We start from the raw sequence: 21,835 nt of genomic DNA, 5'->3' as shown, positions 1-21,835 counted from the left end.
GTCAGGCATGCGCCTATGTGGTATGCACCTGGACTGCGAGGCCAGCGGGCGTCCCACCTTGGTTTGATTTTATTTCATTACAGTCCAGTACTATTGTGTATATTCAACTTTTACTATTGCAGTCTTGCCGACCACCAATACAATATTTTGCTGCTTGCAAATTGTATCTGTGAAAATAAGCATAGGGCAGAAGCCTATCTCCTGTTTCTGTAGCGTGAGGCAGCATGGTGTGCATGTACAACCCCTTGACATGATGCTAGTACAGTATGTCACAGGGACTTAGCCCCCAATCTAACCCCCGAATCCAACCAAGCCCCTGATACTGACTGCAAAGCAGAGGTACTGGGTCCAATTTTTTCATAGTCTTTGGCATGACCCGGTCCAGGGAATCGAAGCCAGACCTCCCAGTCGCAGGGCAGACACTAACCACAAGGCCACTGTGCTAGTGACAATAGTATACTATGTACGTCACTGTGCAGGCTTGTGTAAGTTTGGCAAAATGTGCCAACAAAGCATGGCTGCCCTTGTTTGCAAAATGTATTTGTTTGTGGGAGACGATGCACTTTGCAAACCCCCTTTGTGTTTTCCTGAGAACATAGTAAAACAGTAGTCTCTCATCACACAGCAACATTACTCTTTATTCTTCTGTAACAGTTGTTGGGTTTCACATAATGTATACCTAATGTTAGTCGCTCTGGATTAAGAGCGTCTGCTAAATGCCTAAATTGTATACTGTATGTATGTATAAAGAAGAAAACTAGACTTGAACTTGGTACTCATGCTGATCATTAATGGTGACACAGGGGCACTATATTATCAGAACCCACAGCGAAGGACAGATGGCACACTTACAGTTCTACTGTTCTAGTCAAGAAGAATACCATGTTTATACAGTATGTACATGTATAGAGCGTCGCAGTCCCGCCCCCTACCATGGACCAGGAAATGAAACCCAGTGCATTTTTCCCATAGACATTTCATAAAGTATTTATTTAAAGACGGTTACGCCACGGACAAAGCCAACTCGAGTCGTGACAACTCATGACAACACAAACAATATTTTGGACCAAACAAATAATTACAAAGAAGAAAAACAACAAAAAAAGTGTTTTTTTCTTCTTTCTAATTATTATATATATAATATACCAAAAATTGTGTTTGTTGTCATGATTTGTCACGACTCGAGTTGGCTTTGTCCGCGGCGTAAACGTCTTAAATACTTTCTGAAATGTCTATGAGGAAAATGAACAGAGAATCATTTCCTGGTCCATGGTAAGGGGCGGGACTGCGACGCTCTATAGGCATGAATATCATGGTTCATGGATCACCAAACCCTGACTTGGCCTCCGAAAAGGTGGGAGGAGCCATATAACGTTTAATCCATGTTAGAACCAGGCGTGTGCACATATCGTCTCTGTCGGGTAGAAGCCACATAATAGTTACTTTTAAGGATTCAAATTCAAAAACAGCACCCTCCTCCAGGTGTGTGTTTTTTCCCAATCATCTAGACAGTTCGGTATAGCCCTCTTCGGTCTCTGCCATCTCTACGGCTCTCTTGACCGCGACGGCGTGGGGCAGGAGAGCGTCGGACTGACCGCCATCGCCAAACACGTCCCTGTAGACCTGGCGGTCGGTGGCGCTGGGTCTGGTGTTGAGCACCTCACAGAGGCCCTGGGCGTGCTGCTGAAGGATCTCCATGGACTGCGGGGGCACATTTAGATTTAGTTTTAGTCATTGTCTTTTGAATAAAATTCAATTTAGTCTTAAATGTGTTAGTTTTAGTCTAGTTTAAGTCGACTAAATAACGTAAGATTTTAGTCGACTAAATCTACAGTTGATTTTATCGACTACATTTTTTATGTTGGCTTTGTGAGCTTTGTACAAGCTCACAAAGCGTTGTGAGCTTGTAGATCAGCTATTTTCAGCAGGCACCCAAGCATAAAATTACCTGTCTTTAAGTTTTACTGGATCTCTCCACTAGTCCCTCCCTAACATTTTAGTTTTTATTAGTTTTAGTCATCTAAATCAATGAATCAATGAAAAAGGGTAGTCGACTAACATTTTTCATCATAGCCGATGACATCAACACAGCATGTACATCAGTGGTTCTCAAACTGTTGTGCCGCGGAACCCCCCCCCCCCCCCCCCCCCTTACACCATCTGAAAATATTTTGTGCCAGGGCTAACCCAGAACAGAAGATTTGTGTATAAAAAAATCTAAATGATTAAAATGTTTCCAATACTTTCTATAAAAAAAAACAGTACATGTACAAGCTTGTAGATCTGCAATTCTTTGAGTTGCCAAAGTATTAATAAAGTGATTAAGATGAAGGTGGTGATGCTATATAAACTAATTATGCTGGGGGACCCCCTGGAACCACCCCTAGGACCCCTGTGGGTCCCCGGACCCCACCTTGAGAACCACTGTATAGTGTTTTAAGGACCAAGACAGTTAGAAAGACATATGGCATTCTTTAATAATGTACAAGTCTGGTGCCCCCTGGTGGAATCTGTGCACATCGCACTCTTCCTCGCCCCATTCAGCCAGGGGTTTCAAAATGTTTTCAGCTCAAGACCCAAAAGAGAAAGTTGGTGTCAATTCATAATGGATTCACTTAACCCATTAAAAGACCATATAACTGGATACAACTAATGTTCATGATAAAATACCACAATCTTTTTCTACTCGCACTTTTTCTACAATGAGATTCTTCCAGTATCACAAAGATTTGCGCCACATTTTTACGATTTTTCAAAAATAGCAGACCTACAAGCTCGTAGCGCGCCACTCGGTGGCGCGCTATGAGCTTGTAGATCTGCTATTTTTCAATAGCTAAATTATAACAATGTTTAAAACACCAAAAGGGGTTCCCGCCCAAAATGGTTTCAAAACAGATTCTACAGATACCTTCTAAATCAGTAGTTCTCAAACCTTTTCGTGTCAAGGACCCCCAAAATGCTATATCCGTTTAATATTTAAATTAACAGACACATATGTGCATAGGAAGGTTTAGGAATGTGCAATATTTGACCAACAAATTAGGTTTTGCATGTGCCACTTGCTGCATTACCTTCATAGCCTGGGCCACATCTTTGACTGCTGCAGAAGATGACACACCGTTCATGATGTTCTCTGGTGGTGACACACAAAGTTAAAACACAATTAACAATGTTTCCATGCTTCACGTTACGTTGACATTGGTGACCCATCCATTTCTGTGGTGCAGCGCTAGAGATCTTCTTATTTTGATTCCTGAATCCAGTGCTTAAGATCAAGGAGAGACAATAGTAGATTGTGTGTGTGTGTGTGTGTGTGTGTGTGTGTAAATAGTACTCACCTTGCTCAGGGTCTCTCTCAATTTTCTCAGTTTTTACGGTTTCTTTGTACAGGCCCTAAAAAAACAAAAACAGACATGGCATCTGAATGCAGGGATGAAATAAAAACGAAATGCGCTCCCCAGCCAGCCATCGACGTGACACCCAGACAAACACCTATCTGGTGGTTCTCAAACATTTTCAAGGCAAGGTCTTTCAAATTAGGCTGCAGAGCCCCATCCGAAAATGTTGTGCCAGGGTGCCTTGCACAAAACATTTTCAGATGGGGCTCTGCAGCCTAATTGAGTGTTATAATTCTTCAAATGATAATTTTTTTTCCAATACTTTCAAGATATTTAAAATATCTTTTGTACAATACAGTCTGGAGCAACAGAAGCTCTGAAAATGATCAGCGGATGAAGCGGAAGTGATGCCTCCTCCCCACTTCCTTTTTGTCGTTACAGTCGTGCAAATCTGTCCTAATGTAAATCAAAATAGTCTAAGCATATATAGCTTGCTGCTAATTAGAAATGGAGATTCTAAAATAAAATGTAAAGATATTTTAAAAACATTTTCGTGAACGGAAATGACGAACAGAGAGCTTCCGTTCTAAGATTCTGAAATTCTGAAATAGTTGTATACGAATGGTGTCCCTGGCAAAGAAATGGATGTCGGTGTAACTTTGACGAGACGCACCATGAGTTTGCGCTCAGCCTTCAATGAGGAGACGACGTGGGGCAGGATCTCCCTGGGGTACTTCCGGCGTTTCCGAGACGTCTCCACTATGGTGTCATCCAGCTGGTTCTCCAGGGTTAAGGCCTCATCTTCTACTGGCAGGTTTAATCACACCATGACACCATTAAGGAGGAGAGACTGACTGATTACGTCCTTAAAATCATCGTCATTTAAAGCACGGCTGTACAGCACTTCAATGTTTTTGTAACTTTCTGTCCAATAACACAAGAAAAACCCTCTTACTATATATTAAATTATATTGTGATTTTGCATGCTATAGCGCAGGGGTTCTCAAACCTTTTCATGCCATGGACCCCCAAATTAATATGTATTTGGGACACCACATCTGAAAATATTTTGTGCCAGAGATTTATGTAAAAAAAAAAAAAGAAAAAAAAAGAAAGAAATACCAAATATTTGTTTGTAGATCTGCTATTTTTTGAATAGCCAATGTATAATTGAATAAAGTTGTTAAAATGATTGTGATGCCATGTTAACTACTTTGAGAACCACTGCTAGTGTACTACTGTAAACTACACTACAGTATTTAGGTTGTAATTTGTCAACAATGACAAATTGCCAATTACCTGGATGAATTAAATACATACAAAGGTTTATGCATAAGTCTCTGCCTTATGAATAACTTCTAGATGCAGACAATGGACATATTATTCTTATAGACAGTAGACACATCCACAGATTTGTTCCCTGGTCGCAGCCAAGGGATTTCCTGTAGGCGGAGCCAACATAGCTGCTGTGTACAGCTCAGCTCTTCTACTACAGTGAATGAGAAAGTGACTTGTGTTCATCTCAAGTTACTCATTTACCTGCTTTTTACTAACACTAACTTTACAAAGATGCCCAGAACATTGGGATTTACCTGTGTAGATTATGGCTGCTCCAACAGTAGTGGCAAAATTCAATTTGGAGAGAAATGGAATGTCAAACACATAAATCTCTACGAGCGCCCGTTTCGTATTAAGTAGTGTAATTACGGTAAAGGCTGCTGTGACCAGGGTACCCGTCTGTGTATGTGTCTATATGCTGCTTTGTGATTGAAATTCAACAGCTGGCTTACGTTCAGCGTCAGGCGCGTCGTCCCAAGGCTGGCCGTTCACCAACAGGTTATCCTGCACCGTTTTCGAGAAGTTCTGCACAGTGACATTAACCCATTAAGACCTGAGGCAGATTCTAAAAATGTCTTCTAAATCCTAAAAGGTCCCTGAAAAACGTATGTTGCTATATCAGTGCCTTCAGTGGTGCCCTCAAAAACTATAATGCATTTGGCCGCGGACTGCCATCTCAAAATATTTTGTTAGAGACTCGCAGTCTTCCCCTCCTCCTCCAGTTTCCTGTCAACCTACTGTATATCTATCAATAAAGGCAAAGAGCCCCCAAAAATATCTTCAAAAAATTATAATAATTTTACAAAAAATATGTTCACAATTAAAAATAAATAATTAACAGATGTGCAAGCTCGTAGCGCTACGACTATGGTATTTTTTTAACAGACAAAGTATAAAATACTTTGTAGCTCAAATCTAAATGACAGAGATGCTGTCCCAGTTTTAATTGGTTAACAACATTGATTGATTGATTGAAGTATTTATTAACAGATTGGAGAATTACAGTACATTTCAAGCACAACTCAATACATAACTGTTAATGTGGACGACACCCTAAAGCATTACACTTGTTTACAATAGGGTCCACCATGTTCAATTCGTCATAACATTTAGAGACGTACAAATATTAATATACTTCTATATAGCCAAAAACAGGAAATCATCATGGAGGTAAAAAGGGAAAAAAAACATATACAGTGAGGGGGAAAAGGGGTGGGGGGGATTCAGATTTTACGGGGGCCAGTTTCGAATTGCAGCCGTCCGTAGGTGCCCTTTGAGAGCAGTTTTGAAGGAGTCAAGGGATTTGCATGTCTTAATGACTGTTGGTAGGGCGTTCCACATTTTGGTGGCATAGGAGTGAAATGAATTTAGCGCCTTGTTTGTGCCGAATCTGGGTTGCACATGGTTTCATGGCTTCGTTGACATTAAGGAAGTATTTTAGCCAGGTACAAGGGTATCTTGGTGCTGTATCAAATCTTGTGGAAATCTTGATGTCATTCTTCCGGGATTCCCCACACATTTTAACAATTCATTTTCAAAAACATTTCCATAACTTATCCAAAGTAAGTTGTCGTAACTCTGTCTTACTCTATGGCTCTGAACGTGATGTAAACATCCTAAAAAGACCTACGTCCAGCATCTGGTTCAGTAAACGTGTCCTGGTCTGTTGGTCCATGGCAGTCTGTCCGTCCAGAGACTTCTTCAACAGCTCCTTGTATCTGTCCATCTGCTCAATCACCTGTTTCTTCAAAGACACCTGGATCAGGGGTGGAAAGTAAGTAACTAAGTACAACTACTCATACCGTTATGTACTTAAGTACAATTATTTGAAAACTTTACATTCTACTAGTTACATTGGAGATGTCGATTATTACAAAACACATATTACCGGTACCAACTTCAGCCCAGCAAATTTCGGCCATTTGAAAATTATTTGTATATGCCTACATTTTATACATTTGAAAACTTGTGAAATGGGACATTCTGCATAATGAGTACTTTCTACTTTTGGTACTTTAAGTACATTTTGATACCAATACCTTTGTACTTTTTCTCACTTTTTTCAGGACTTTTACAGTTGTAATAAGAGTATTTGTCCAGTGCAGTGTTGATACTTATTTTAAGTAAAACAATAAAATGTACTTTTTCCACCACTAACTAACCTGGACTCTGTACTCCTCACACTTCTCCACATTAGACGTGATTCCACTCGCCTCGGTCGCCTGGACCTCCATCTTCTCGCCGAGAACCTATAATGTTTTTTATCGTAGTTAATATTGTTATTTATCGTGCTTTAGTTCATTGTCTTCAGCGCCAAAGCGTTTCAAACTAACAACAACAACACAGGAGGCGGAAGTGGCGTGTCCGTCGTCTCGCGCCCGGGGTCCGCCTACGAAAAGTGCACGACGAGAGAAGCGTGTTGCTTAGAGAAAAGGTTCCGCTTACTTTTTTGTTTTACAGTACACACGCAGTGCTGAACACTTGAACTAAAACAAGAAGGATTTTTTTGTTTGCTATAACCCCTCCAAGTTCACGTTTATTTTTATTTAATTTGATTTAAATGGAGAATGGTTTCGTTGACTGTCACTGCCACATATCTGCCCTAGCCCAAACATTTAGACTCTCGTAGAGGTTTTTTTCGATTCTGACGAATCTCTCAACGAGAGTCTAAACGACGAGGTCCCCTTTAAGAGGGCACGGGTTTACGTGTCTGCCTCAAAATCACTCTTACCTTGTACAAATGCAAAATCTAAAAATAGAAAAAGATTGCCCCACATGTCCGGTGGGTGTGCGGGAAACAATTACTTCCGTAGCGACCGTAGTTTTCAATAAAAAAAATATTGTAATCCACTCCGTCCATACTCCTCCATTGTAAATGCGCAACAGAACATTGGCCGCGCCCCTAGTGGCCAGGGTTCTGTTGCGCATTTACAATGGAGAGAAAACCAAGATGGCTGCCAGATTCCGAGACAGAGTATGGACTTTAGTATGGACGGAGTGGATTACAATATTTTTTTTATTGAAAACTACGGTCGCTACGGAAGTAATTGTTTCCCGCACACCCACCGGACATGTGGGGCAATCCTTTTCTATTTTTAGATTTTGCATTTGTACAAGGTAAGAGTGATTTTGAGGCAGACACGTAAACCCGTGCCCTCTTAAAGGGGACCTCGTCGTTTAGACTCTCGTTGAGAGATTCGTCAGAATCGAAAAAAACCTCTACGAGAGTCTAAATGTTTGGGCTATATCTGCCCGTGAGTTTGAAGAGGTAAGCTAAGCGTGTGTTGACCGACGCTCGGGACCCTTGTTTACCTTTTCTACATGGGACGTCCCAAGAAAAGGTACACGAGGATTCCGATTCCGAAAGGGGCTAACCCCCTATGGGGCTAACCCATACTCTATGTCTATGGGCTAACCCTAACCCCTATGGCTAACACTCGATCTAAAAACCTGCCAGCCTTCTTCAGTAGCAGGCTGTTTGTGAATAATGCAGATTCTACAAGCATAGGCAACACTGACAGCAACACAATAATGTAATAAAATAACAATATAGTATACATTAAGATAGAAACAGAACAGATACATAAGATATGTATTTTTTTTAATAGATACAATATTTGTATTATTATTTATTATGCTCTCCTACATTTCACATTAGATTTTATTTCACTTTTGTGATTTATATGCTTTGGTCTAATCAAATGACACTGAATGTTCAATCCTCTGTACTAGGATCTGGAGGAGGTGATCCAGCGGACCATAGAGGTCAGTGTTGCTCTGTTCTGGAACAGTGATGATTTCATCGACAAACTAGTGACTACCTTTTTTCACTAGACTAAAATGTTTGGGAGGGACTATAGTGGAGAAGTATATAGGACGTCGTACAGTGGTTAAGACCAGGAATTTAATCACAATCTAAATCTGTTTATTATATGTTCACATGAGGAATTTTACTTGGTGTATTGCTTGCTGTACAAGCTATACGAACCACTTGTGTGTGTGTGTGTGTGTGTGTGTGTGTGTGTGTGTGTGTGTGTGTGTGCGTGTGTGTGTGGGTGTGTGGGTGTGTCTGTCTGTCTGTCTGTCTGTCTGTCTCTCTGTGTGTGTGTGTGTGTGTGTGTGTGTGTGTGTGTGTGTGTGTGTGTGTGTGTGTGTGTGTGTGTGTGTGTGTGTGTGCGCGCGCGCCAAAGGCCGGGGTGCAGACCCTGATTGCGGTGACAGAAGAGGTGGGTGAGTTCGACAGAGTCCTCCAGCTCAGTGACAGGTGTGTACCGTTCACAGTGGACGTCTTGCATTAATGTGTTGATCACTATAATGTTGCAGCAGATTTGAATTACTTTGTGTTGCAAGGTAGATTAATCTATAATAACAATTCATAATGTATCAGTTAATGTACAGTAAATTTAGTATATAAATAATCTAAATCTGCAAAGTAACTAGTAAATAATTGTAGTGTTGTAGATGTATATTATGAAGTCTTCCAAAATTGAAATAGAAGTAAAAGTTCCTAAGTTATCTTGCAATAATGCTTAACAAGTCATTCATAACTCATTAACAGTTTATGAATGATCTATTAACTACTTATAACAAATTATAGCTATTCTTACAGTAACATATTGGGGGAGAAATCACATGTATTTTGAGCTTTTAGGATTACCCCCTAGTAGACTACTAAATTCAGATGCACACAACCTATACATGTACATACATACGTACATGAGAGAGAGAGGACGACTCCACATCCTACTGAAATGGGGGCTGCCCGCTGGTCTGACCTACCGTTACTCCGACCTCCTGTTATTCCAACCAGTCAGACTAGAGAGTCAGACAAGAGAGCTCCTACCAGTACTGCATATAGTATATAGTCTTGATATTTGGCCTTACAAGTTACAACCATATTTGGCCTCATACAACCCAGATATCTCAACGTTATATGGCCTTACATTTTATTGTTTTTATTGTTGTAAACTGACTTCCGGTGTGCCAAAGACAAATTTCCATTTTATAAATGTAATGGACAATAACGTTTTCTTATCTTTATCTTACAACCCAGATATTGTGTCACAGATTTTGACATCTCAGTTGATTTTACAGGTATATAACGGTATGCATACTAGGGTGGGGTATGCATTCCCGATTTTCATTTTTCCCAACTTGCATCGTTCCCAAGTAGACCAATATAGTAATTAAAAAAATGTCATAAGTTCAAAATAGTTACTTATTATGTTAAGTAACTATTAGTTGTTGGGAGAAGGGACTCAGGGAGAGTGTTCATCATTCAGACGTGTGTTTCCCCTGCTGGTACAGTGGTACTCAACATTTCAATAATATTCATAACATTCCAATCGCCACAAACCCACTGCTTCAATCTAACCTCTAGTCTGCTGCCACATCCACTGATAATATAATATATAATAATATTATTATTTAATCTTTTAACATCTATGCTAAAAGATGAAAAAATATGAAATATCCACCTTTGAAAAAGAAAAAATGTACCCACTGTGCAGTTGAACAAAATATATTTCTGTTGTGAAAGTAAACATACTGCTCCAGGGGCGTCATTTTTATTTTTGCTTTAATCCACCCCTCATTCATCATCGCGTATAGGTACCCAGGTCTGGTGGCACCATGCCTGGGCCTCCATCCCCTTCAGGCCTGTGGGAACCTGGAGCAGCGCAGTGTGAAGCCAGAGGTAGGCCTACATTATTCCAACACCTCTCACCTTTCTGGTTTGTTTTCACTTCTTCACTTCTTCTGGGAAAGCACAGCGAGAAGGGGTGGGTAATGACATCTCTTTTGGCTCAGTCGGTGTCCCAGGTAGAGAAAACATTAGTGCCGCACACGGGTCCTCCTTGCGCTGTGAAAACATTACAGCCAGTGTTGATTTAGACAGAAAAGTTTTATTTTGTTTTAGTCATAGTCTTTTGAATAACACTTAGTTTTAGTCATAGTCTTTTGAATACATTTTCATTTTGTTTTATTCAAATTAACTATTTTTGTTTAAGTCTAGTTTTATTCGACTAAATCATAATGGTTTTAGTCGATTAAATCTACAGTTGATTTTGACGACCAAAATGAAGAGTATACACTTGCATGACTTTTCCACCGGGACACGGCCCCCTCATCTAGACTGAGTGGAAAAACATTGAGCAGCATGGATCATTAGTTTGGAAGCGCTCATTGGAAGTCATTCAACGGTCCTGCGTACCACCTGTTGTGGATGTTTTTTTTTTTGTCACTCAGTAGGCGTTCCCTGAACTTCCCGCATAACTTCCGGGTGTGATGATGTCACGCGTATACTGATAGCCTCTGTTTTAGTGGGCCATGATGGCGTCCTAATGCCTGATTTTACACTTGGTTGCATGCTGAAAATAGTCGATCTACAAGCTCACAATGTGTCGCAGCACAACGAGTTTGTCATAGTTTGTCGACAAAATGATCACATTAACAATTAACATCTACCAGTTAGACACATTGCATTGTGATTCCTGTGAAAAATACAAAGATAAAACATTACGTGGCAACGAAAATAATGTGTTGTCTCCCCAGGATCTGGAGTCTGCCCTGCCACTTTTTTACAAACACCGAGATCGTCTAGTCGCTGTTGGAGAGGTAGCAGTAACACACACACACACACACACACACACACACACACACACACACACACACACACACACACACACACACACACACACACACACACACACACACACACACATTGCAATGTATTTCTACATTGCAGAATTGATACATAACTACAATGTGAGTGCTTTTTCCACCACTGATGAACTAAAAAGGATCCAATTCAAACAGTAAAGATTTGAACTTCACAAAGCACGCATGCATTCTCTATCCTCTGCTAAGTGTTATGAAGTAGGAGGTGGAACATAAGAATGTCTTTCCACATGCGCACAGTGCCACGCGTGCACACACACACACACACACACACACACACACACACACACACACACACACACACACACACACACACACACACACACACACACACACACACACACACACACACACACACACACACACACACACACACACACACACACACACACACACAGTTGCTCTATCTTCTGCTGATTCTTAGAGAGTAGGAGTGGAGAGGTATTTCGCTACATTGTCAAGCCAAGTCCATTGTCTAGTTTAACCACATGAACACTATAACATCCCTATTCTGGGCATGCCACAGGTGAACATTCAGCGAAAATAGCAGATCTACAAGCTCAATTCTCAATGTTGCTGGTGCGTCATGAGCTTGTAGATCAGCTATATCCGGGGAAGAGCTTTGGTGTAGATGGGAAAAAGGAAGGGACCAAGTGGACTGCTGGGGGACCCTGGTGAAACAAAGTATTTCAAGTTTATGTTTAAGTGGTTAATGGTTTTATTTTAGACTAATTTTCTCTGGTCATTTAAATGTCAAACTTTCCTGAATAATTTAGTCAGTGTTGGCTAACATGCTTGCCTTTAAATGCAACAGTTGTGTAACCACAACAAGGAAAAGCACCACGTGTTTGGTTTAGCCTATCTCAAGCTAGTTTCAAGTATCTGCCTGTTGATTTTCATACCGTACTGAAATGAATGGAATCCAATAGAAATCAATCAAAGTCTATTGAATGGTCTGCAGTGATGTCAACAACACCAGACCGGCAGTAGGGTCGTTTAATGATACCGAACACACAAGTTGCTCACGCACGCACGCACACACACACACACACGCACGCACACACACACACACACACACACACACACACACACACACACACACACACACACACACACACACACACACACACACACACACACACACACACACACACGGCCCGATGACCATTAGTGAAACGGCACAAGATAAAAAATCAAGCGGATTAAACATGTTAAAGCTCTAACGCTTTGTGCATGGCCTCCTAATCTTGAGCCCATGTAACTTCTTAAATCACTGACAGACTCACTGACTGTCTCTCTCGCACGCACGCACGCACGCACGCACGCACGCACGCACGCACGCACGCACGCACGCACGCACGCACGCACGCACGCACACACACACACACACACACACACACACACACACACACACACACACACACACACACACACACACACACTTCCCTCTCTAATGTGATAGAATCAGATTCTAGCCTAGAGATTCTCTTTATAATTGAGCTTATTGAGGACATGGATGCACACATACACGCACGCACGCATGCACACACGCATGCACACATGCATGCACACACACACTGTTGTGTTGGGTGGGGATATGGGCTAAGATTATAGTGGTTTGGTAACACTCGCCATCCCACAGTTTCTCAACCATTGACTACTAATAATTTCCTAATAATACTGACTCATACAGACAATACGGTGCAGTGGTGCACTTACTCCTCTTGAGATTCTAACTCCCTTTTTCTGTTGAATTTCTTGACCAAATTTTCAGTAAATGACTACATGGATGGTCATCATAGGTCACCAGGTCATTCAATGAAGGTGTGTCTGATCTAAATACTGAATCAAGCAACTTAAAAACTGTCCTGAGTAGACGTTAAAATGACCTGAGACATGAAAGTGAAATATCCCTTTAATAAAACAAATTCTGGCGTGGCATTGTGAAATCCATGATCTCGACCGCGGTCGAAAAATGATGATGATGATTATTATTATTATTAAATAGTTTTTTTCATGTATCCCATTAAAACCGGTGTCATTTTGAGATGTTAGTTTTGGCTATTCAAAGATAGCAGTAGTAAGTACAAGCTCACTTTCACTTCGTGCCGTTTCAACAATTTTAAGTGTTTGAAATTTTGTTTAGAAGGCATTTGTAGAATTACGACCGTCGGTCGTAGGGTAGGGTGATAGGAAACGGAGGGCAGAGAGGAGGGAAGAGTGAGTGAGTGAGCGAGCGAGCGACTGAGTGAGCGACTGGGTGAGCGAGCAAGTGTTTAGTTATGTGTGGACATAAATAAATAGTTAAAATGTGTGTGTCTGGGAAAGAAATATGGGGTGAGTAGTGTAAGAACACATTGGACTCCCCATAGCCTCGACCCAAACAGTATGTGTGTAGCATGTTGTGGGTGGTGGTTACAAAACCATGAAATAAAACATTTCCTTTGCTGTCATAATTGGTAAGCAGTGTCCTTTATTTCTCTGTCTCCCACATGGCCCATTCCAGATAGGGCTGGACTTCACTCCGTGGTGTGCACCTACTGCCCAGGACAGAGAGGACCAGCTAGCCGTTTTCATTCAACAGCTCCACATCGCCAAGGAGCTGGACCTACCAGTGTGAGGAAATCACTTCACCCATTAAGACCCGAGAATGATTCTAAATCAGTTTTCTGAAAAACATATTGTTGCTATATCAGTGGTGATCAAACATTTTTGTGTCAAGGACCCCAACATTTTTTATGTATTTGGCTGCTACCACCCCTCCCCCATCTCAAAATATTTCTTACTGGGGACCCCCAGAAGCAAAGATTTGAGTACAAAATGTTTGCTTTGAAAGAATATATATATTCAAAGGTTTGCACAAATTTTCACTACTTTTCCACAAATAGCAGATCCCAACTAATCCCTCTATATTATAACATTTTAGTCTATCAGTAGTTTTTATTTATTGTCGAAATTGTCGATATATTTAGTATTAGTTTTAGTCATCATGGCTTAGTTATTAGTTCTCGTCAGTGAAAAAAGCTAGACGATTTTTCGTCATACATTTTAGTCTAATACATTCACCTGACCGGGGACTCTTTGCGTGGAGTCTGCTGAGGATATTACCCTCATGTTAAACATGAGTTTACACCAAAAAAAAGACATGCATGTTGGGGACAGGGCTCCACTGTAAAAAGATCACCCGTGCACATGATTCAACCTATCAAGTATACATGAACGTTAATACCAAAAACTCTTCAGCCATTGCGTGCCTACCGCGATTACACAGGGAACTGTACGCTGAACGTATACGAGTGATATTTATAGTATAGTGTATTCTTTTTCTAATGTTTTCTTTGTGGCTTTCGCCTTTATTTTATATTTTTTATGAAGGGACAGGAAATGCGGAGAGAGATGGGGGGGTGACATGCAGTAAAGGCCGTCGAGCCCGCGGCACACTGCCAGACTGGATTACCAGCCATGGTGCCTGGACCGCTGAGCCACGGCCCAGAGTATAGTGTATTCTATGGCCCCTGCACCATTTATGTGTGTGTTCTCTCAGATTGTTCAGTGTGGCTACTAAGAAAGATAATACAGGAATGAGTTAAGGAACAAGTTGTTGCCATAGCTACAAGTTGCTAAACTGGTCTTCCTAAATGGAAAGGTTGTCTACTGAATGATTACATTACCCAGTCAATTACCCAGTCATTACCGGGCCCAAAATATGGGCCCCGGGCCCGTGGAGGCCGGGCCGGGACCTGGTCGGGGCCCAACAGGCTTGCAGGGCCATCCCCAACCCATCCTTATCCAATAGGCACGTAAGCAGCGAAGAAAGATTGACCTGCATAGCAACCGTTACTAAACTATTTGGATTGGCATTGGACAATCACTTTTTGGGGAGGGATTTAGTGAAGGGCTAATTGTCATATGAAAAATAACTAAAATAGCAAATCCACAAGCTCACAAAGCATTGCATCGTGACGTGTTGTGAGCCTGCAAAGCTGCTATCTCTTTTCTTTTCAAACATTGTTGAAAGTTATGCCCAAAATAGCGATAACAGTTTGAAAGTGGTTAAGAACATTAGGAATATTATATTGTTTACTCGCTCCAAGACATTACTCACATACTGTACAATGATGAATATGACAACGATGATGATGATGATGTTTCCTGCTCCCCAATGCACAGGAACGTCCACTCAAGATCTGCTGCTCAGGTGACCATAGCAACCATGAGAGAACAAGGTGTGTACAGTTACAGTATGACCAGGTGTGAATATGATCATTCATTGTTTAGTTGAGCTGCAAACAAAACAAATTAAAAAGCCAGGTGGTTTATCTTGGAGAGCAGAGCATATGGCAACATTGTAAGCATTTACCTGCTGCTGCTCTGCATGGCATGGAGATTAAATTGGGACAAGGCCCAAAAGCTATATTGGTTGGTTGGTTGGTTGGTTGGTTAGATAAAGACGACTGGATGCATAGATTAATATTATTAACCACTTGTACTTTGTAATTAAATTGCAAAAATAGCCTATCTACAAGCTTGCAATGCGTCATGGCTATTTATTATTATTATTTTTTTTGTTATTTTTGAACATAAAATTACATTTCTCAAAACGAACTTGAAAAGATTTCTAAAAATGTATTGACAGTTTTTGCGTTTTCGCCTACATGACATGCCCAAGATATATGACACATAAAATTAGGTGTTTTATGCCCAATGGTAATGGTTCCAGTGTCAGTTAATGTATTATGGTTCCAGTGTCAGTTAATGGTAATGGTTCCAGTGTCAGTTAATGGTAATGGTTCCAGTGTCAGTTAATGGTAATGGTTCCATGTGTCAGTTAATGGTAATGGTTCCAGTGTCAGTTATTGGTAATGGTTCCAGTGTCAGTCAATGGTAATGGTTCCAGTGTCAGTTAATGGTAATGGTTCCAGTGTCAGTTAATGTATTATGGTTCCAGTGTCAGTTAATGGTAATGGTTCCAGTGTCAGTTAATGGTAATGATTCCAGTGTCAGTTAATGTATTATTTGTTCCAGTGTCAGTTAATTTATTATGGTTCCAGTGTCAGTTAATTCCCTTGGTTCTCTCAGGGGTGAGCAGAGCTCTGCTCCATAACTTTGCTGGGAGGCCGTCAGTGGCTCTGGAGGCTGTGAAGGCTGGATACTTCCTCTCCTTTCCCCCTGCCATCTGCACCAACCAACAGGTGTGTGTGTGTGTGTGTGTGTGTGTGTGTGTGTGTGTGTGTGTGTGTGTGTGTGTGTGTGTGTGTGTGTGTGTGTGTGTGTGTGTGTGTGTGTGTGTGTGTGTGTGTGTGTGTGTGTGTGTGTGTGTGTGTGCGCGCGTACGTGTGCACATGCGCTACTCTGAGTAATACTATACGTGTGAATAGGGCTCTAGAAACTCAGATAAGACAATATTTTTCTACCACTCTGTTAATATTGTGATAATATCAATATAGTTATATACATTATTGTTATGTGAACTTGTAGGTCAGCTATTTTCGCTATTGTTGAACATTTTTTTAAGTATAGGCTTTAAAACAAGGAAAAGACAACACTATATTACAATATGCCAAACAAATCCTAGTAGAAGTAGAGTAGAAGGTTAGTCTCATATCACAATCTCAATAATATTGATATATTGCCTCCATCTGGGTGAGTGTGTGTCCTTGTACCGAGTGTAAAGTATCCAGGGATAGGTGAGTGTGTGTCCTTGTACCGAGTGTAAAGTATCCAGGGATAGTGACTCTTGCCCCCAAGTTCCTGCTGCTAAGCAGAAAGTACATTTTACTCTTACAAATATCTAACTTTGTCGTCCTTGTGTTTATGTGGGTTGGGGGTGGGGTCTTATTTTAATTGCTTGTGAGCCAATGTACACATGCGAGTGTGCACGTCGTGGTTCCCACACCTTTCTGGATCGAGGCCCACTGGAAAATCCTGAAATCCTGAAACCAATGATCTGACCACTTTGATCAATCGATTGTGCTTAGATCAATGAAACTAACATAGTATAATTTAGTATAAGTTCCTATTTGTCGGTATCACAGTTAAAACAATTTTTTTTTAAGATTTGAAAGAAAAAATGCTAAAGTATTAGTAGTAAAGTATAAAGAGACAGATTTCTCGACATGTATTGGGTTAAGCTAAGGTATAGGGCTGGGCCATATAGTGATATTTGTCAAGATGATTTCATGAGCTTGTAGATCGGCTCTTTTTGCTATTTCTGAAAACATTAGTGAGAAACAAATATCGTCACAATATCAATATATTTAGTCAAAAATGTAATGATATTTGACTGTGTCCATATCGCCGAGCACTAGTTTACACTAGTTACATCTTATTGATACTGATTCATTTTATTATCAGAGAGCCAAGCTGATCAAGCAGATTCCATTGGAACACATTTGCCTGGAAACGGACTCTCCTGCACTGGGACCTGACAAGCAGGCAAGTCTTTATCATTATAAATTTGAACCATATCACATAATCAATTACAGTAGGAGAGCTTTTATTATAATTATTGTACTGTTACACTGTATACATGTAGTCTCGCGTGGCCAGACTGTGGCATCCCACAATTTCCAAATGCTTCTGGTCAAACTGTCGATAAAGCCGATGTGACGTCTCCTCCACGCTTCCGTTTCGTATTTACAGTCACGCAAGTTTATCCTAACAAAATCAAAATCATCTTAGCATGGCTATATAATACAGCAGCTTGCTGCTTAGCAGAAATGGAAATGAAAAGATAAAATGTAAAGATATTTTAACTCATATGGATGTGAAGCATCAACTGGCAGTGAAAAAGTACTATTTAAGTAGTTAGTTAGTTAGTTAGTTAGTTAGTTTATTTTAGTTTGTTTATTTTATTTCGGTAATTTGTTAAAAAACAATACAGTTGATAGGCATACAGTAGCCTACAACTTTAGTCAACAAGGTGACTATTTGGCCGAAAATGTTAGGGCTGAAGCCGAAGCTTATATTGCCCACCTTATCACAAAAGGTATATATATATAATAGAATAGAAGTAATAGAAGTTAATGTATAAACAAAGCAAATGAGCAAGCAAAATACAAAGCAAATGAGCTTCAAATATTAGGCCGAGGCTTATATTGCCTAACCTGACTCCGCCAGATGGGGCAGCTGCCCCATCTGGCGGAGTCAGGTTATATATTGCCCACCTTATCACAAAAAAAAATAGAATAAAAGTACTCAGTTTATGTAAAGCAAATGAGGTTCAAATATTACATTACAGAGCTAAACAAAAACAAAAAAGAAGAAAAGAAAAGAAAATCAAAAATAGGAAAACATATTTGCATTAATTGCTAGATTCAACAGATGTAATTATTTTACTATTTATTTTTAATGATGGTAGTACCAACATTAACAATAATAGTAATTGTAATATCAATAATAATAATAATAATAATAAACTATATTATATAATATACAATATTGAATATACATTACTATTCATTTATTGCTATATACCTATCAATGACCTTTGTTTTATATAGTTTCTTGAATGTTTTTATTGAGCTGGACATTTTAAGTACTAAGTATATGCCTGACAAAATCTCCACTTTACTTTATTTGTTAATTTGGACGGCACCGAGTATATTAATGAACATTACATTAAAAATATAGCATGAATACACCGGATTTAGCAGAGATGCTAATTTCCATCCGTAGTCCTCGGACATTGAACACTAAACAAACATAACAAGACATGAGGACAGCATACAAAAACAATGCATTTCAAACACAAAGGTGTGATTTGTTTATTTTCGGAACACAGTTCCTATATGATGCGATCTAAGATTTAACAAATACCGCTGTGATGCAATGACGTCAGAACTTCACTACTCTAAACCTAACCTCCCACGGGGCAGCACACCTAAACCTAACCTTAACCCATGTCTAACCAATGACTAGTCTAAACTAAGTATGCACCCCTGGTCTAACAGTATCTGCTTCCCGTCTGACCCGTTCTCTAGGTGAGGAACGAACCCCGGAACATCTTCATGTCATGTCAGTACATTGCTGATGTCAAAGGCGTGTCGTCCCAAACTGTTCAGCAGGCCACCACAAACAATGCATACAGACTGTTCACCAGGGCTAGGAAAATGTAACACAATCACACATTAACACAGAGACACAGTAACACACATCCAGCCATCCATCCATCGTCAACTGCTTATTCCAGAGTTGGATCGTGGGGGGAAACCGTTTCAGCAGAACACTCCAGTCTTTACTTTGCCCGAACAACATCAGCCACTTGCATGCTGGGGGATCCCCAGGTGTTCCAAAGCCAGCGTGGATATTATATAATCCCTGACCCCCATCTGGTCCTTGGTGTGACCCAGGGCTGACGTGCCCAGAGGACCTCCCTAGGGGGACGCCCGGGGAGCATCTGTACTAGATGCCCGGTGAGATTGAGACTTTGATGGGTAAACACATGGATGAATGCACTGATGAAGAATGGCATTCTGTTTTCTTATTGCATTGCATTCATGCTGTAAATTAGTACATTGCAATTTTGTTTATTAAAATACAGGAATTTCAAGTAAGTTGTCCTCACTCTGCTCAAACAGGTTATGTTTGAGGTGAGTTTTGTCTGATGGGTGGATCCCGTGGTCTGTGGCAATCTAGACCAGGTGGGCTCTGTGATTGTCTGAAAGAGAGAATAGTAAGACTAAGAGTCAGGATGTAGCTATTATTAATTCCAACACACTTTGCTTTGGCTTTATGGGCATGAGAAAACATACGTTTACATTGGTATTTAACATAGACAAAGAGACTACACTACAGTATGTCCTCAGTACCCTCATACCTGTCTGACTACTTCTTCAAAGGGAGTGACAGCCACAACACCAGAGTGAGCGACCATGATCTGATACCACCACCAAAATTTAAAACAAACATTGGAAAATCCTCATTCTACTACTCTGAAACCAAGATGTGGAATGCCCTGACACCATTTAAAATATGTACCAATCAATTATTAGTTAAGCACTTAAACCCTGGAGAAAAGGAACTGAGTTACAACTGTACTTGGACCGCTTTTTTCTGTCCACACCAAATCTCTGCCAAGAATAACCAATCTACAAGCTCTCAAAGCATCAAAGCGAGCTTGGAGATCTGCTATTTTTCAGATATGTACCCCCCAGAACTATTGTTCTGCACTAAAGAGTATCACCCAACACTCTGTATCTCAGTTAAATATAAGTTAATTCAAAGATGTTTTATGGATGACTTGGCCTATTTTAAATAACACCGTCCTAGTTTATTATGTGCCGTATGTGGTATAATGTTGATAGCACTACAACAAAATATATAGGCTACAATAATATAATCGTCTTTGACGTAAGCTGTGCAACTTGTTATGAAGAACAGGTGCTCTGATCCTTCGATTAGACAGTGGTCTGAGGTCTGAGCCAAGCGGTCATTAACAAGAAAAAACAGACTGCTGAATTCAGCGATTGACCAGTCAGAATCAAGCATTTAACCAAGCCGTGTAATAAAGGGTGAACATTTGCATGGCTACTTGTGATGAACGGTTTACCATTCTTATGTCACAGTTTAACCCATTTAGGACTGAGGCACGATTTTAAAAATGCCTTCTAAACCTTTTCTGAAAAACTTCAAATATTTATTCAAAAAATACAAAAATGTTATGCTGCTATATACTGTACATAGCAACAAGAACCCCAAAAGGGGTTCCCGTCCAGAAGGGTCAAAACACCAAAAGGGATTCCTTGTTAGTGGTTCTTACAGCTCTCTTCATAGTGTTTCCTCTCCACGTGCTTTCTGGTGACTGGCTTCTCCATCCAGGCTGACCTAGGCTGTGGTGCGACCGTCTTCTGGGAGCTGTTCCGGAGGTGACACCCGAAATGTCTCATCTCCTTTCTCTCCAACAACGCTCTGCTGTCGGTCTCCACTTGGCACCACGTCTCCCTGTGCAGGTTCATCTCACAAACGGCATCGTTGGATTTGGACATGATCCCAACTTTTTGTATTGGTTATATTCGGTTGTTTATGAAGCTTTAATTGTGTGACACTGTACCAGGATGGTCACTGTGTTGTTGTTCCTGAAGAGTGCAGTTTGATGTCCACTGTGTTTCCATGGCGACAGTACAGGAAACCTGAGGATGTGCCCTGTCACCGGATCAGCCAGAGAAATGTGACCGCTCACAGTGGGATCTTCCCATGTATTTAAAATACAGCTGCTGTTTAGTCCAGGCTGTCTTCAACAGGGGGTCCGGTACGTCTGGGGGGTCCTTAGACTTACTGCAGCATCCCTATTCTGAGGAACAAAGCCAAAAGATAGCAAATCAACAAGCCGAGCCGTTGTGAGCTTGTAGATCTTTCGGCAAAGAGGTTTGGCGTAGGAGGTAGAGCAGGGGTCGGCAATCTTTTTGTCATGTGTTTCATGTTTTCATTTTCTTGATAGTGTGCCATATCAACATTAACTTTAATCATTTCTTTCGAAATAT

The 21,835-nt window shown here is 40.6% G+C and overlaps 2 protein-coding genes across 4 annotated transcripts; one reads left to right on the top strand and one right to left on the bottom strand.

Moving 5' to 3' along the window:
- Positions 1–617: 617 nt before the first annotated feature.
- Positions 618–7,087, bottom strand: nsl1 (NSL1 component of MIS12 kinetochore complex). Of its 2 annotated transcripts, none has more exons than XM_079526799.1 (7): positions 6,839–7,087; positions 6,307–6,432; positions 5,129–5,201; positions 4,012–4,145; positions 3,339–3,393; positions 3,072–3,133; positions 618–1,701 (listed from the first exon to the last, which is right to left on the bottom strand). In XM_079526799.1, exons 1-7 carry the CDS (start codon positions 6,908–6,910, stop codon positions 1,501–1,503), a joined length of 723 nt encoding a protein of 240 aa, XP_079382925.1. In that variant the 5' UTR covers positions 6,911–7,087; the 3' UTR covers positions 618–1,500. The 2 variants fall into 2 exon arrangements, with proteins under 2 accessions (XP_079382925.1, XP_079382926.1); XM_079526800.1 differs by having other exon boundaries at positions 4,012–4,142.
- Positions 7,088–7,103: 16 nt separating this feature from the next.
- tatdn3 (TatD DNase domain containing 3) lies at positions 7,104–19,905 on the top strand. Of its 2 annotated transcripts, XM_079526797.1 has the most exons (11): positions 7,112–7,279; positions 7,931–7,944; positions 8,409–8,441; positions 8,867–8,940; positions 10,287–10,371; positions 11,229–11,291; positions 13,861–13,970; positions 15,525–15,580; positions 16,434–16,546; positions 17,709–17,789; positions 19,337–19,905. In XM_079526797.1, exons 1-11 carry the CDS (start codon positions 7,237–7,239, stop codon positions 19,469–19,471), a joined length of 807 nt encoding a protein of 268 aa, XP_079382923.1. In that variant the 5' UTR covers positions 7,112–7,236; the 3' UTR covers positions 19,472–19,905. The 2 variants fall into 2 exon arrangements, with proteins under 2 accessions (XP_079382924.1, XP_079382923.1); XM_079526798.1 differs by lacking the exon at positions 17,709–17,789 and having other exon boundaries at positions 7,104–7,279.
- Positions 19,906–21,835: the final 1,930 nt, after the last annotated feature.

The sequence above is a fragment of the Electrona antarctica genome (assembly GCF_951216825.1).
Source record: "Electrona antarctica genome assembly, chromosome: 17".
NCBI lineage: Eukaryota > Metazoa > Chordata > Actinopteri > Myctophiformes > Myctophidae > Electrona > Electrona antarctica.
Note: the sequence above shows the minus strand (reverse complement) of the source record. Positions and strands in the feature narration are given on the sequence as shown.